The sequence below is a fragment of the Xiphias gladius genome, chromosome 8 (genome assembly GCF_016859285.1).
Source record: "Xiphias gladius isolate SHS-SW01 ecotype Sanya breed wild chromosome 8, ASM1685928v1, whole genome shotgun sequence".
Classification (NCBI taxonomy): Eukaryota; Metazoa; Chordata; class Actinopteri; order Istiophoriformes; family Xiphiidae; genus Xiphias; species Xiphias gladius.
Genome location: NC_053407.1, coordinates 16,253,216 through 16,270,525, shown reverse-complemented (window position 1 = coordinate 16,270,525; position 17,310 = coordinate 16,253,216). Strand labels below are relative to the sequence as shown.

The 17,310-nt window shown below is 40.2% G+C and overlaps 1 protein-coding gene across 10 annotated transcripts in view; it reads right to left on the bottom strand.

Annotated features, from left to right (window-relative positions):
* Positions 1 to 565: 565 nt before the first annotated feature.
* The window catches only part of mef2aa (myocyte enhancer factor 2aa), a 61,867-nt gene continuing 45,122 nt past the window's right edge, over positions 566 to 17,310 (bottom strand). For 2 of the 10 annotated variants that reach the window (XM_040132413.1, XM_040132414.1), the window contains 8 exons: positions 16,399 to 16,533; positions 14,717 to 14,939; positions 13,170 to 13,229; positions 7,858 to 8,042; positions 6,353 to 6,376; positions 4,712 to 4,841; positions 4,425 to 4,548; positions 3,912 to 4,248 (listed from right to left, as the gene is read on the bottom strand). In XM_040132413.1, coding sequence (XP_039988347.1) covers positions 3,912 to 4,248; positions 4,425 to 4,548; positions 4,712 to 4,841; positions 6,353 to 6,376; positions 7,858 to 8,042; positions 13,170 to 13,229; positions 14,717 to 14,939; positions 16,399 to 16,533 — 1,218 coding nt within the window. Of the gene's footprint in view, positions 4,249 to 4,424; positions 4,549 to 4,711; positions 4,842 to 6,352; positions 6,377 to 7,857; positions 8,043 to 13,169; positions 13,230 to 14,716; positions 14,940 to 16,398; positions 16,534 to 16,601; positions 16,734 to 17,310 lie in introns of all 10 variants that reach the window. The other 8 variants (XM_040132415.1, XM_040132416.1, XM_040132418.1 and 5 more) reach the window with 8 other exon arrangements.

Sequence of the window (17,310 nt, the reverse complement as noted above, 5' to 3'; positions counted from 1 at the left end):
TATCTGTATCCATATTGTATAGATAAAACCTCAAACACTGATTTAACGCTTTCCACGTCAACTAAAGGCTGTGAAACTGCAATATTTGCAGCTCTATAGTCACTAATCACTTTGCAGGTTCAGGTTTTCCTTCACAACATCTAATCACTTCAGTGAAATATGATGTTGAGGCTGTTATAGAAGACAGAGTCCAATATTTTATTGAGCAGTTAAAATTATCTTCACCTCAAATAGCTACAACATCAAATTGTCGCTTACATGTTGAGACACCAGTAATGACAGAGTGACTGAGAGTGTTTCTGCCACCGCAGGCTGCCAACCTGCACTCAGCCAGTATAACGGCATGTATTTTTCGTTCTTATACTGGGGATTTAATAGAGAGAGTATGTGAGACAGTCTTCTTACATGAATTCAGGCAGTTCAAGTTTTTAACAGCATTGTGCTGTCTGTTCACTTTCTGTCACTGTGTGATAGATGATTGCAGTGGCCCCAGTGTACTAACTGATGTATGAGGTCAATAAAAAAGCATTTGCAAAGGTAAATTCAGAGATGAATAGACATTGAGTTCGGATTGAGCATACACTGAGGTGTTTAATAAAGTTGACAGTTTCTACTGTTTGGGACTTCACAGGAGAACAAATTCTATGTAAGAGTTTTTTACTTCATTTTATACAGAATAAGAGAGATAACCTAAATTACACATTAAAAGCCAATATTTGTACTTTTGTGAAGAATACAAATTTTGTACAACAACATCTAGCATAGTATCTTAATTGTTTAATAAAAAGTTCACTTGAATATTTATCGTATGATGAAAATAAAATAACACATTCAAGGGAAATAAAATGTAGATTAACTTAAAATCTCTTTCGATTTTGAAACAAATAATTTCATTATTGGCAACAAAGTCCAGCTTGTGCCGCCAAACGGTCTGAGCATCCAAACCGAAAACAGCTTCTTTAGTTATGTGAACTATCAACTACAAACACTTACCAAACACGTAGTTCTGTTTATAAAAGCCATGAAGCAAAGCAGTGTACTCTTGCACAACAAAGTGAAGAAAGTCTTCTACAAAGGTTCATCGATTACCCTTTCCTTTCACATTCATCAGTTGTGCACAATTTGGACACAGACCAAAAGAGCAAGGTGTATCACAGTGCATTCACTATGCATTTTCTTGTGGGAGTCTTTTCTGAGAAGAGGCAGGTCTGGTCAAGTTTGAGTTATAACTGCATTGTCTGCTTTTTTTTTTTTTTTTAACTGAGAGAAAATAAAAGTGGTGTAATTTTTCTTTGGGATAAGGCATTTCCTAACTGTGCATATAGATAGAGAAACTACAAAATTCCCTGATATATTATCAAGTGCTAAAATATGTGCTCAACTACGAGGTGATGCTGCCAAAACCGGCAGACAATTTTTGTTGTAGTCCTTTATTATTGCTATTTTCACCTGCTGTGTTATACTGGATTACATTATGAATTACTATACATTATGTAATGTCTACTAAGGTATATGAACATGAAGAGATTGCCCCAGGGGATCCAAATCAATCATTTAATAAAATGTATTGTATGCATCTTGAAGACCAGCAACCTCCAGCTGTGGCACTTCAGGATAAGAGGCTAACAGATGCTCTTCTTCCTAATGCTTTGTGGACTACGTCCGACCTGTATTGACATCATATTCTGAATATGTCATGTGAACTGAGGTTAAAACTGCATAGATCTTTATGGCCTTATACTGAGAACGACTGTGGAGTTGATGATGGGGGCGGAGAGAAGAGATACCTCAGAAACATACACAAGATATGTCACGGCGAATGCAGAGTGATACCCCCCTCGTACAGCAAACTTCTCATACAAATGTGTGCAATCCAGCAGTGAGATTGACGTCAGTGACATTGCATTGTTGTTATTATGAGTTAGCTGCTGAATTATTTGCTTCTGTGATGATGGAGAATAAAACAAGTCTCAGCCCCTTTTTTCCTCTCTGCAACGTGTGATAACTGAGGCATCAGCCTTGTTGTTGCAGCACCTTTCACATACATGACTTCAGCACCTTCAGATTTTCACTTTCTGGCTCCTAAGGTTCCTAGGCCTACAGTACTCTTACTAGTTACAGGGCATTGATATAAGATACAATTTCTGGAGCCAATTAAGGAAAGACGTGAGTATTTTTGTACATACTGTAATTATGACTGACATTTGAAGTAGACTGCGATATTTACAACCACACAGGCATGATCAGTCAAGGTCAGCAGCCACTTCTACCACGTTTATGTCTTCTGCTTAAATTCCATGAACCAGTAACAGGATAGTGGAAATGGCCTGAGAGGTGGCATGTCTTTCAGTTGAGCTACACGCAATAACAATACATTATTCTTCAATGTGGGGCTGGGACCTTGGGTTTGAATGTTGGCAGTGTATTCCGCAGCTGCTGGTACACAACTAACACGAGCTAACACAATAGGAGGGAAGAAACCCAATTTCCCTTAGCCTTGTGATCATCCTTCACAAATATGAAAATAGTGGAACTTCAACCTCACAGCATTGTTATTACAATGTCTTCAGGACAAACAGTCACCACTAATAGAGAGAGAGAGAAAAAAAAACGGAACAAATCGACCATCTGGAACCAAAACACATAGGAGATTATGCTGATAATTAAATTTAGAAGAGATTACAGTAAAATTAACACAATAGCAAATATTGACCAGTGAATGATCTACTTTTTAAGGGTCTACTCTTGTAAACTTGGCTGTAATCCACAAAAATATACTTTTCTTGAAAACGGTGATCATACAGTACATTCAGTATGTACTCACACCCTGGTGATATATATTAAAGTCGCTATTTACACAACTAAAGAAAATGTTTGGCTCAAATTTTCAATTATACAAACAGAACAGTAAATGTTCATGGCTTTAGATATTGATTCATGATCTGGTTTACATGACTTTACACTGTCTGTAATAAAGCACATGAAAAATAAAACTATGGCGAAAAACTGGTGCATTTGAGTGAACTGTTAGGAAACCATAGCAACTGTACAAATCAACACAAAATAACAGCTTTGGCTTATATTACTGATGAACTGTTACACAAACGTGAACATGTTGATTTTCTCACCAGTTCAACTGGACAGGTTCGCATTATCTTAATTGCACATTTATATATCCTACTCTTTTAAATTATAAAATGAATAGTATGTCATTATTGCAATAAATTCTGTTGTTATTTTTGTTTTTACCTCCCCAACAGTATTGTTTCATTTATTCACTAAAGTAGTCTCAACTGTTGTTTCTTGTATGACCAAAATTCCTGTACAGTATTAATTAACTCCATGCTGTCCGTATCTCCTGATCGACTGAATCAATAAATTAGAAGAGGCCACTTGAGATAAAGGTCTTGTATGGTTACAGCATGATTTTAAAAGATAGTTCTTGCAGTCAACATCATATGTAAGGGTCCTCAGCCTGTAAGCAACACAAGTTTCTCTGATTGTTTGCAACATGCGAGCACAACAGCAAAACAGCAACTACATGTAAGTGTCTGACTAGACCAGTGACTACAATAATCTACCGCCTATTGTTTAACAATTTTCTTTCTTCTGAAAAAGTCTACTGAATTGCACCAAGTACCTGATACCACCTCTTTGTGCATATAATTCAGTCCAGCTAACTGAGATTTTTTTAATCTTACTGTATCAGTTTGAGAATTTACTTTAGATACAGTATGTCCTGACATATGTCTTATTACATTACATCTCCGTCTTAAAAATTGAAATGGAGTTGAATAATAGTATCATAATGATAATGATAGCACTAAGGACCCTTGCTCTTTCTTTTATCTCCATGTCTAACCCCTCCCTCTCTCTGACTGGCTGGTGACTGGAGGATTGATCAGGGCTGTTTATGTCACCCATGTGTCCATGCGCAGGCGCTTGACCGAGGGGCTCTCTCTGTCCTCAGAACCAGCAGGGGGTCTGCCCAGCCCCAGCGGGGAGTGGAAGTCTGGCCGGTGGTCTTCCCGATCGCTGCCGTCATATGAGCTACAGGAGGAGCTGAGGCTGTCGGCAGGTGAGCGTCCCAGGACCTCCTGTCGGCTGGACCCCTGCTGCGGCTGCTGAGGGGGAAAGCCGGATGGGGTGACACGCTCCCGTGGTGGTGAAATGGGCTCTGACTTGATGTTTATGCTCTGGCTGGTGCTAATGGATAGGTTGGAGCCCTGAGGTAGGTGGCCTCCACCACTGCAGAGAAGATAAGCAGGGCATTTTGTGTTCAGTTCAAAAATGAGACAACAAAATGTGAAAAGCCAGGAATATGTAGATGTGTGATTCAGCATAATATCACAGAGCACGGTGGGTGTTGCTTTTATGTGAGGGCTTGTGAAGAGTGTGCTTTTGTTTGGAAGTATGTTACTCACACCAAAGAATTAAGAGCTGCCTGGCCCAGTTGATGCTGTTGCCATGCCGACATGGAGCCCAGTGAGAGCCCAGGAGAGCTGAAGCCCTGTAGGGAAGAGATCTCTGCACTGCTCAGGGAGTACTCTGTAAAAACAAAGGCAGCCACACACAGTGAGAACTCACTCGCATTTCATCTGCAACACTGTGCGCCACCGAGAAAAAGAGCAAGAACCAACAGCGTTCAGTACAAACAGACACGGCTAAGGCGGCTTTTTTCGGTATGAGCGGAGCGCGAGGCCAGACTCACCAGCAGGGTTGTAGGAGGTGGGCATGCCTGAGTAGACCAGGCCCTGTGGGGGTAAGCTGGGGGTGGTGACGGACACTACTGGAGTGGCCAGAGGCTGGGTGGACTGGGAGCTGCTTATCCTCTGGGTGTTCTGCAAAACACAAAAAGCAACAAAGAAAGTAAGCATAAGCCCAAAATAAAGCACTCTAAAAACAGTTAACTCTAATACTAAACAATGCACGTACTTTTAAATCATTTAAGACCTTTAATTTAGAGCTTTCACATTTTTTTAAGTTGTACTTTACATGTTGTGGTAATCAGAGCTGTGAGTGTAATAATAAAGGCTGCCACAAGGTGGTAGTGTAGCTTTATGGCTGTCAATATCCTAATCGTTCTGAATCATAACTGACTATGTTTTGACAAATATCAAAAGAGAGGGAAGAAGTAAGGGACAAAACATCAGTAAGTGATGTTGTGGTTTCTCACAGAGAAAGCTCACTAAAAACATAATAATGTGCATATGCATCCACACATCAAAACAGGTCACCATGGTTTTTAAAATAGCTAAGTGGATTTCAGTAATTACAACAAATAATTCATTTATTCCATCAATTTAAAGCAGACAAGTGACAGATGTAGTCAGTGCAGAAATCACAAGAACTGACATGCAGCTAAAGGCACAAAAAATTATTGATCAGATTTATTAGAATCTGCTTACTGAGTTTTACTTTGTTAGATAGGAAAATAAAATGGTTTTATAGCAAGAGTGTTGGACTGAGACAAATCAAAGTGGGTCTAGAGATCAGTTTTATAATCAAATAAACAACTCTTAACTGAGAGTGTGCAAAAGGGTTAAGTGGCACATTTTAATCCCAGAATTACGTACGGCAGAGCTCCAGTGGTTTTTAGTGCAGTGACTGGCATGCGGTCCACAAAAACACACCTAGAGAGCTTGGTGTGGTCATGCAGGAAACTGCGCAGTGAGCTACAAATGCACACACTCCATCTACACTAAGCCAACACGGAGAACAACACCATAACAAATCCTCAGAATATAATGCAACAAGCGTATGTGCAGCTGCCAGCAGTTACAATTGAAGCAGCATTGCATCATAATCTAGTTGATGGCTTCCTTGTATTGTTCCAACACTCTCCAGCCAGATGACTTCACCAAACCCAAGTATCTGACAGAATGATATCATTTAAGATGATGTCATCTTCTCTTCCCGTGGAAAACATATAAATGATTTATATTTTACTCAACCCTATTTTAATTCTCAAACTTTTCAGATTGTTACTACAAAATAATAGTTTTAAAAATTAAAACTTTGATTTGCGCTTAGCTGTTTCTCTCTTTCTCTCTCTCTCTCTCTCTCACTCACAGAAACACACAAACAAAAAATACACACACACTACTGGTGGTATATGACTAACACTGACGTGTGGGGAATGGAGGAGCCAATTTAACAGGCTCAGGCAATTTTCACAGGCCAAGCCCAAAACATGGCAGTGACAAAACTTTTATTTATTTATTTATTTTTATATTGCTGGCACTTCTGAGAGCCAATCTCCGGTCTGAGCACCGCCTTTAGTCTAGCATGTGTGATTACCGGAAGCATGTTCACATTTCAGCCATTTGCCCAGGCATTTGTCAGAACTCACCAAATCCATTTCCTCCTCCTCCGACTGCCCTCAAACGAAGAAAAGAAGAGAGGCAGAGTTACAGAAAAGAAGCAGAGCGACTATAAATCGCTCTGGGAGATAGTGCCAGCTATCTAGATTTTACAGTAAAAGGGACAATAGGGAATAGAAAAGTGTGGATGACTTCTGCAGTCATTGTAAAATCACACTCATTTTGTGCCTATAGTCTGTTGACGACAATTTTCCAACAATGTGTGAATGTGACGCTCTGAAGCTACAGTTTGTGTATTATGTAAATGATGAAAAAGAAGCAGTCAAACTCCTGGACAAAAGCCAGTGAAGTTAGGAACTAAGAGTACATTAAGGCTGCAAATTTGTTCTGGATATTGACTAATGCTCACCTGATTGTGAACATGACACTGCAATCACCTCATAATAATCAGAAATTGCAGATAAAGTTTCGTCACTGGTACCAACAATGACTGCATAGTACTGTGCATTTCAAATCCTCCCTGCGCTGAAAGAAGAACCAGAAGCCCATCTTCCATCTTTTCTGTGCTGTGGGACATACTGCAGCCAGACCAGGGCTGTCTTAATACCCACACTCAATCAATAGCGGTAGGAAGACACGACAAGGGCGACAAGATATTATCTGGCTCACACCCTGGGCCCATGATTAAGTCTTCATCTACACTCTGTCACACTGAGATGTGATTAATTTAATACCATTATGGCCTAATGACAGGCTGTCTGCAGACCTGCCACAGCCAGCACCAAAATGCTTCCTTGCCAAGACAGAGCAGAACTGACCTCCCGACCCTGCCTAACCTGTTTCAGACCTCTTGCAACACAACCTGTCCTGTGCTCTTACCGATTTCACATGCCGACACACACACAGTTATTTAAACACTGATTCAGGCTAGTTGAGGCTCGGCAAAGGAGGAGCGGCCACAGTAACCTGAGGTCTATTTACCAAACACAATCATTTTCCTGGCGTGGCTCCTGCTGCTGACAACAATCCAACACACAAAGTTGGAAATAGTACATTGCTGGCCGGTGTCTGAAAATCCCCCACTTACAGTGTTTTCTGAATGTTGATTTATGACAACGAGAATCTAGTTTAGCCTCAGGTGTTCACAGTGGTCAGAGCGAACTGCACCTTCATTATTATAATTAGAGAAAGCCTCTCATTTAAATGTGACTAACTGGGCAAGAGTTATGACACCTGGGCTGCAGATTCTTGAAGAACGCCGCACAACAGGAACACAGCTCAGATGAGGCCTGCACACCGTGAGTGAGTTCCACTTGGCAGATAAACATAGTCCTTGGTGAGGTGACAACCTCAATAGCACAGCATGCACCACTGATGTGATGACATAAAAAATGTGCGTAGGCAAAATCCTGCTAAGCGTTCAGCTATGAAAGTCTAAAGACACTAAATAATGCTCTACTCTGCCCTGCAGCAGAGAGACTTAAAGGTCCTTTAGTTGGTGATATTTGTGTTCAGTGGTATGCGCTCTACTCACCAGCGGGGGCATCATCCCTTTGCTCGATGGAGGGATTACAACCCTTAGGTCTGGCTTGCGGCTTCCCATTCCCATGTTCCCGCCAGGGGGTGGTGGAGACTTGTTGGGCATGACTTTACCCAGGCCATTGCCGCTCTGTGTGCTGAGGAGGCCCGGAGAGCCCCTAGGGTTAACAAAACCATTCCCTGCAGAGGTACAAAGCAACAGAAACACATCATCAAACCATGGACTGTGACTTACAACACTCCCAGTCATCAAGCAAACCTCTCACACAGTGTTGTTTTCCAGCTTGCTGCAGCACGCAGCGTTAAGTGTTTCCAACCCTCTGGGAAGTTTTAATAGACTTGGATAATTATCCTGCACATTTACAAAAACAAAATGTCCATTTCAAAATTGATGAGCCTTTTATTTTTATTGTGAATGATTACATCAAAGTCAATTCTTTGTATCTTGGGATGAGAAGCAGTTCACTGACAAATGTACTGTGACTACTTAAAAGAAATAGCTGAAGCCATTACAGTTGAATAAAAACAATAAAAGAACTCTAGACATTGTTGTTTTATTTATTTTATTTTTTTTACACTGTGCACACAAACAATAGAAAAGTGCTAGACTCACCCTTCAACATTCACACCTTGATGTGCATGGCCATTAATCATTTCCTTTTTTTCAAAAAGTGAATATGACTCTTCACTGACTTACTTTAGGAGCTTCCTCGCACGCACACACCCACTCATCACTAGACAAATATCTCGTGAAAAAGATGAATATTATTATCGGGTGTGGACAGATTATTGAAATTCAATAAGAAATTTTATTTGAGAAATATGTTTTTGTTGCAATTTGTCACTTGTAAACACTTTAGTCTCCAAAGATGTTTTGCTTCATTTTCAGTAGCTCGCAAATGTAAGAAATCAGTCTTGTTCTTGGTAGCTTGTCAATTAAAATAAATAATTTTGAAGCACAACTACCATCTAAAAATATTAACCCCTCGCAAATCATGAGAACACTGTAAACTGTCTGCACCTGGTATTTTGATATCTGCTGTTTGTTTTTTTTAATACAGGTGTCAGAAACAAGACTAATTCATCCTGTTTTCGTCAACATAGAGTACTTTATTTTCAAGTGCAAGATACAGTGTGATTTACCTGAAGAAGGTCTGCAGTGGGATTCTGCAGATTCAACACAAATATACTATAAAAATGGAGTGAACTGTTAACCAGACAAAAGCAATATTTCAAGTGAACCTTGAATTTTAAATTCAATTTACTTTTTGCAAGTCTGAGTAAAAACTATACTTTTACAACATACACTCAAAATGAAAACCAAAAAATATGTACAAATCCTGAAAACAGGGGGGAGGGCGAATAAATGGTATCTAACACTGCATCAACGGATCAGTAACACTTCAACAAGTTGCTGACTTCTACATTGTGTTCCGTGTATTCCAGTGAAATACAAAGTGTGTGCACAGCGAGTAGGCTCTTGCGTAGGAACATAATGGAACAATAGCCCCTCTGACTACAGATAAGCACAGCAACAATTCACGGTCAAATAAACAGTTATGACACCTACAATAGTATCTCACAGCTGAATCAACAGTATATACAAGCAGCTATTGCCCTCAGCTCTGGCTTTGATCATACAAGACTTGGCTGCTACTAGAAAATTATGTTTACAGAATTAGCAGAGTAAATGTCCAAGGCCCTAAAAATAGCAAACCTGATTAAAAGCACTGAATATGTCATTCAGTGGGAATGAGATGTTAGTGGGAATAGAAGTTGATGTAAAGGAATGGGCTGCAGTGTGGCAATTTGGCAAATGAAGTGCCTTCTGATTACAGTCAGTAAGCTGTGATATTTTACTTCGAGATTCTGCCCAAAACATTAGGCTGTGGTTGAGAAAAACAAAAGGAAAGAGACAGGAGACAGGCTTTTTTTCCACAACAGACTTTTTGACTTGTCATAGGTTCAAATGCACAGGTGTAACAAATAAAATGAATGATGTATTAAGCCAAGCCATTGGCTAGCACGCACAGTACCGGGGCCCTGAAACTGGTCAACCTCGATATAATGCAAACATTGTTAGTATTAATTACACCTGCTTTTCTGCTATGAAATAACAATGTCTTTTGTGAAAAAGGCCAAAGCTTGACTAGTTAGCTAGCTTTTTTTATTTCTGCTTCATGCCATTTGGCCATTCTCTCATGGGATTACATCACCAAGAACATAACAAGACATCTCACGGTAACACATTTACAAATGTACTTCTCTATACCTTCAAATGACATATATTTAAATGCAGAATTTGAATGAAGTGTGCACTGAAAGCAAAGGCATGCTATAAGCCTGTAGTTTATCCCGAATAAGGGCATTTTTTCCTCATCTCCCTGGCGTTTTGCAAGTAACTGCCTATCTTACAGTAAATGTTTTGAATGTGAATAGCCAACGCTGTCTTTGTGCATCTTTTACACATTCTTATTGGCTACAGTTATTCAATCAAATACACCTGTTTCTGTAGCCTGCCTGCATTGCTCATTGCCCTCTATTTTGTTTTTTGTAAAATTATAACAATAATATAGCCATTTACATTCCACTGGTATCTATACCAACGTACGCTGGGCTGAAGACAGCGTGACACACTGGACACTTTGCCAGTTCATCACAAGGCGAAGACAGACAGACACTCAGTGCTGTCTTTGTTGGCTAATTTAGACTTGTATTAACCCACCTGACTTGCATATCTTTGGAATGCACCTCTGATTATGACTTCAGACGTCTGAGGATGACTAAATCTCACACTTCTTTCAACTAATTGCCAACACAGGAGCACATGTCTGAACAAAAACTTAGACCACAAAGTTAATTGTGAGCCAAGGTAACTGCCACAGGTCAAGACCCAGCCTTTCAACGGGGACATTTCAGTTGGCTTTTCTGGTGTCTGCCCTCATACTATATTCAGACTTCTCTATCGGATTGGTTGTGCCAATAAATCCTCTCTGGCTGAAAACTGTGCATGTTGCTATTTGGTTTCTGTTCATTGTCCTGAATTATTAACACGGTCTGGGAAGAGGCATTACATAAGGCCATGTGTTTACAACTGAAACATTCAGTTTTCATTTTAAATTCAGGGAAAGAAAACACAATGACTTATTGTGCCCAACATCCCACATGCATCAGGTTCAGACAAAAGAGAAAATGTCCTGATGAATGAGAAGATCTGATAGATGTAAAACAAGGGCCTCAGAAAAGTTTTCTAATGGTAGATGCCATGCACAGTCCTATTGTTGTGTCTCAGAAAACTGAGACTGGGCAGAGGGTGATTTGTTAAGACTGAAGACTGACGGCAACCAGGTAAATTATTGTGCTTGCCCCCCACTATTTTCCTAAAAACTGCAGACTGTAGAAAACTGGTAGTCTGTTCACGTTATTGTTTTTTATACAGCATGGGAATGATTGATCACCACCCTTTGTTTAATTAACTTCGGCATGAGAAAATCACGGTCTACAATAACAGAGAATAACTTTCTGAAGGTAAAACTTGCACCAATACGCACTTGGTGCGACTACAGTACTATCTATTCCATTGCCAGACATTATCTGTTGAACATACAAACATGCTTTGTAAATGTGTTTCAAGAGCTTGTAATGCTCCAGTATTAATGAAGGGATGTGTACAGCTTGCAGACATATTGCATAACAGAGAGCACTCTTTTAAATCCTCCCTTTTCACCAGGACTGTCATTCTTAACGCTCACCAGTTAAGAACCAAAGCTTATAATTAGGTATAATTGTCTGAGTTGTTGAGAGAAAAGATCTATTAAAGAACCACACACCGGAGTTACAGCATAAAATGAGACTTAAAGAGAGATGTTTCTGAAGGTGTAGCAGCTGTTGAGCCAATATCTGAAACAGACGCTAGATGCGTACAACAATAGATGGCTTAATACAGAAAGAACAGAAATTCGTTTGCTTGACAAATCTTTCTGGTAATGTTCACTGTGACATTAACATGCTTGCAATATAGGCAATATTCACAATCAACTAATAAGTAAATAATCACGCTTTCAGATCCCACATTTACAAAAGCTGTCCATCACTCCTAAAAGGGACCCAGAGGTTGTGTGGAGGTCAGTTTCCTCTTGTATTTGATCAGTATTTCACTCGACTTTGCTGTACATGCGCTTAATCTTCTCGCTATGGTGACACCATTAAACAGGAGAGAAGATGCCACACAGCACATCTTCCATCTAGCTACCTTCAAAAAGCTTCTGCTATGGTCATAGCAGCTACTTGTGAAAAATTAGAGCTATGTCAGGAATGGTCATCTGACAGCAGGGCTGGAGAGGTTTCTCATCCCTGTAGTCTCTGCTGTTCTACACACTTGGTACAAACAACAGCTGCAGCATGCTCACACTGTGCCAAACGCTGACGCCCCCTGGCAGAGGGTCCTAACTTTACCCCGACCCGGTGCCACACCCCAAACTTAAAACTTACCCAGTACTCTCTTTAAAATGCTGACTGTAAACCAATCTGAGGTGGTATTCATACTTTCTCATCAATGTCTAATCTTACATCCCCTTAACCCTATATTCTTGCTGCCTTCAGCTAGTTATTCTCATTGAATGTCACATGAATTCATAACAAAATTCTGCATTTTGTCATAAATGCTATATGGAATACAGAAGGCTAAGTGACAAGGAAAGAGTTAAAGTCCACCTGCCTCCGCCTCTCACACAGCACATTGCAGCCATGACAGGCTGTCCGGTCATTGTGTACCGAGGACTTAGTGGGATGTCATGGCCCGAATACCTACAGGGTTATGCTGGTCTAGGCATCTTACAGACCCTCTCCCACCTTATAAGGGCTGCCAGGGTAGTGGGGGGAAACAGATGCACCTGTCAATAGAGGGAAGGAAACAGGAGGGGGGAGGGCTACATAGAGGTGAGAAGTTTAAAGGAAACGCTGCATTTATTTATCTGCCAAAGTCAGTTGGGGAGCTAATTACCTCACGTGGTTACCACTATCCAACACACACACACCACACTGTGTGGATGCTGCTGAGCTCTTTCCCATCTCTCAAACATGCATTTAACAAGCATATCATACATTTCCTCTGTTGAGAGGAGCAACACATGAATTCCCCTTGCATGCAGTGAAAATATAGTCAGGCAAATGCACAACCAGTCAACGATGTGACGACTGTCTTGAACCAATCACAGATGGATACGCAACCATCCAGCCCGTGTGCTAAGCAGGAGGCCTATTGGGCAGAGCTACAGAGAGCTAATGACTCTCTCCGGGAGGACTTACCCGCTGGGCTGGAGCCCGCACCACTTGGCACTGAAAGGTCTGTGGTATCCAGCATGCCACCTAATGAGATGCACAGAGTGATATGATTAACCATCTGCATCCTTCTGCAAACTAGCAGAGCATGTGATGGAGATGCCAGACCAGACATGAAAATGTCATGTAGATCTATCTTCACTGCACACAAAAGGGAGGCATGTTCTCCCGTCAGTGTTCTCATGGTGGGGAAATGTTCACTATATGATTAAAGAGAACAAAATCAAGGATTCCTCTATGAAGATGCACCCTCAACAAGTAATTATTCATTCTCTTGGAAATCAGGCATCTATTTGAGCCTCTCTTAACTGTCTTATGAACAATCAACCAAGCAGACACTTTCAAGAGAGAGACTTAAATCAAAGTACACGCTGCAAATATTTTTTTTCAGCTTTTGAAATATGCTGATATAATATGAATCATAAAAAAAGAAAAAAAACAATAAACATCATGCAGTGTATAATCAAGCAAGAAGAGGTTTTTTTGAAAAACAACCATTAAGTAAACCCCCTGTGAATGGGTAGCTGTAAACTAATTCTGATGTGGTTGAATTTGAATGAGGTATTTCACACCTTGTTGCATTTACTTCTATTGTATGCAGTGCAGCTGAATCTTGCAAAAGCCTCCTGGACTGACTGAGTCAGACTAGTCATACAAGTACTAGTGTAGACTGACATCATTTTCCACAACGCTTACACAGTAAAAGGTGTGATGATCAGCAATTCAAAGCGTGTGAAAGACATGTATCACACCCGTATATCATCCTTGCATCCAATGCCATTTGGGGGGGTGTAAACTCTACTGTATATGTATTAGAGACAACCAAAAAAAAAAAAAAAAAAAACCCTGAAATTATCTTAAAGGAATGGTTTGACACTTGGGGAATTAGATGAGGAGATACCAGTCCCTTGTCTATGCACTACGTATGAAGCTGGAGAGAAGAAGTGATTACCCTAGTTTAGCACAAAGAGTGGCAGCGAGGGAAAACAGGTAGTCTGAATCTGTCCATGATTTTATGAGGGATTATGTGCTATAAGTATTTCTTGGCTGGATGAGGTAACTTCCTGTAGTTTTGTCATCACCGTGAAGTTCCCATGCAAGCATAGACCCTTAGAGAAATGCTGGGGGCACCAAATAACTTGGTTATCAAAAAAATAGTTACAAATAGTATAGAATATAACTCTCTCAAAATCCACAGATTATTATTTAATATTTCTGTTATAATGTTATTAAACAATTGGAGAAAACCAGGCTAGCCGTTTCCCTTTGTTTCCAGTCTTTATGCAAAGCTAGGCTAATGACCCCCTCCTTGACCACCATCAGTTTTCACTAGAATAGTCAAATTTTTCTACAAACAAAACAAAAACTATGCTGTCAGAATAATTTGAAAGAGGCTATAATAACAAAGAATATACACAGACGTGCTTTAATAAATTAAATCAAACCTAGTCTAGGTGGTTTGGATTATCCTCCTCATCCTCACTGACCAAATGACTGAGCTGTTTTCCACTAACCTGCACTTCCTGCACTGGTGGGCCTCTGGGGGCCTCCACTGGATCCCACATTCCTGTGCAGAGAGGCCTGTGGAGGGGACAGCATCCCACTATCACTCAGAGAGGCTGTGGCTGCTGCCAGGGACTGGCTGCCCAGAGTCCCTCCTGGCTGGTACATGACATTAGGATTGGATACAGGCACTGCCACATGCATGGAGAAGTTCTGCTGAGGCAATGCTGTGGGCTAGAAGAGGGAGACACACACAAACAGATATTTACACACAAAGACACTCAAAATCCAAGGTCTGATGATGAGTCTGTTGGGTCAGTTGTTGTCATGGCATCATTAACAAAGGGCTACCCTTGAGGGTTAGCTTTAATAAACTAATAACTTCACAAAATAGTCAGGCAGAGCACACTAAAGAACTGCAAAAAAAGGATATACTAAGCTTGGCAGGTTCTTTATAACAGAATATTTTAAGAATCATTTCCGCTCAACATCTGAGCACTATTAAGTGACAATGTACAACCATCAAAAAAGTTTATTCTCATTAACATCATACATACAGAATATACACAAATCTTCAGTGCTACCACAGCACACACAAAACACAGAAAACAAAAATCCAAAAACATGCATTCAGGTGATCACTTTGGCATTGCAGCAGTCAGCACTACTGATGTACTTTTGCCTTATGAAACACCACTGTGCAATGGGGGATGGTGGTAGTGTAGCGGGCATTCACAGCTACAAGGATCGTGACTCACTTGCATTTACCTACAAAGTGCTGACTGTGCAAAGCGTAAGTGAGGATGATAGGTGGCTGTGAGAACATTTCATCATAGCATTATCCAGTGAGCCAGTCAGGTGTTATCATTAGTTTGTTAATGGCAAAGTGATGCTCTTCAAGTCAGGAACATGGAGAAAATGACTGCTTAGTAAGCTCTATGTTCTTGCACAATTCTAATATGGTCACGCATGATAAGATCACAAAAGATTTCTGGTATTTTAGAGGGTGAGCCAGTGTGGTACTTGATGAAGGAGAGGGAAGATCCTTGATGATAGTGTAGTGCTAGTGAGCTCTGAGAACACTTTACTGCCGGAACTCTTCAGGAGTAAGAGATATTTAATGCTAGAATGCAGTGAGAGAGAGGTAATAGAAAGATCTGAAAGGAAAAATTGTAAACATTACATTATCAAGAAACTATGAATCTAAATCTTCCTTGTTTATGTGTTTTTTGTTGAGCTATGAGGTAGAAATCCGGTTTGAAGTGAAAACAACCCAAACCTAAATCACAGAACCCACAGATCTTTATGATAAACTCTCATGATACATGAGTAAGAAACTATTTGCTGTAAGTTCCAAATGTGTTTAAATAGCGACTACTGTTTGATTCATGGTAACATGACCATGATACTAGGGTTGTACATTTTTCCAGCAAAAGGATGCAACATTTCACCTGTTAATGAAATGTGATCTTATCAGGGTGTGCCAAAATATCAGTTGCAGAACAAATCAATATAAGAAACAAATGCACACCCAGTAAAGTGGGTATTAATCTTAAGCTAGGGTAGTTCTGAAAGAAGTTGACAGAGGTTCTGGGGTAGGGTAACAAAAAGAGGAAAAAGTTAAATGAAAAAAAGGAGTAAAAATCCTTTGTGCCATAAAGCCAAGCAAAAACGGTGCATTTACAGTACTTACGATTTTATGATTTCTCATCATATTATCAAACTCCTCATTAATTTTTTTATACTTTTCTTCTGTGTGAGGAGTGAGGACATATGAGGCATCAGGGTCCGGGCTATCACAACCTCTGTGTTCTTTCTTGTTTAGCGCCTGTAGTGAACATCAACATAAAGACAGGAATCAACAAAAAATAGCAGGGGACAAAAGGAAGTACTTACACCGCAGCGCTTGTACATTAAATCACTCTCTTCGCTTAGTTTGCCGAAATGGTCGTCCATGAGGGGGCTGTGCCCAAAACAGTCATCAGGATCAGGACTAGCACAGTCATTATGGCCTTTGTTTCTCAATTTCTGAAATGAAATTGCACAGTTGAAAAGAAACAGTATACAAGATGTGGCTCTGTGTTTTTGCTGCTTGTTAACTATACATTTATGTCTGAAAATAACATCAAGCATGTACCAAAAAATTAACAACTATTACTGTTGTCCTTTTTTTTTATGTTTGTCCTTGATATTTTTCATATATTTTCCTTTTGTCACAGTAGAACATTAACAGCTGTTACAGAAATGCTAGGCTAAACTACAGTTCAATACAAGGCTCTGGAACAAGGGGGAAACTGTAATGTCACTCCATATCCTTTAACCCTTCAGAAGTGTTCAGAGAAACAAAATATTGTTCTCCTCCCTTTTCCTCTCTTTCTCTCTCCTTTTTGCCCCCCACCCCCTCTGCCTCTGTCCCTCTCTGTTCTTCCTTCCCTGTTGCTGCAAGTGTGTGTTTGCATTTTTCATTTTATTTCAGTTATCATAAGCCACCCAGCTGAGAGAAAGCCCCGCATAAGAAGATTCTACAGCAGAGCACTTTAGTTTGTCCCAGACTGTAATTCAGTATGGTTGTCACTCATGGGATCTTATCAAAGTTAATGCATGT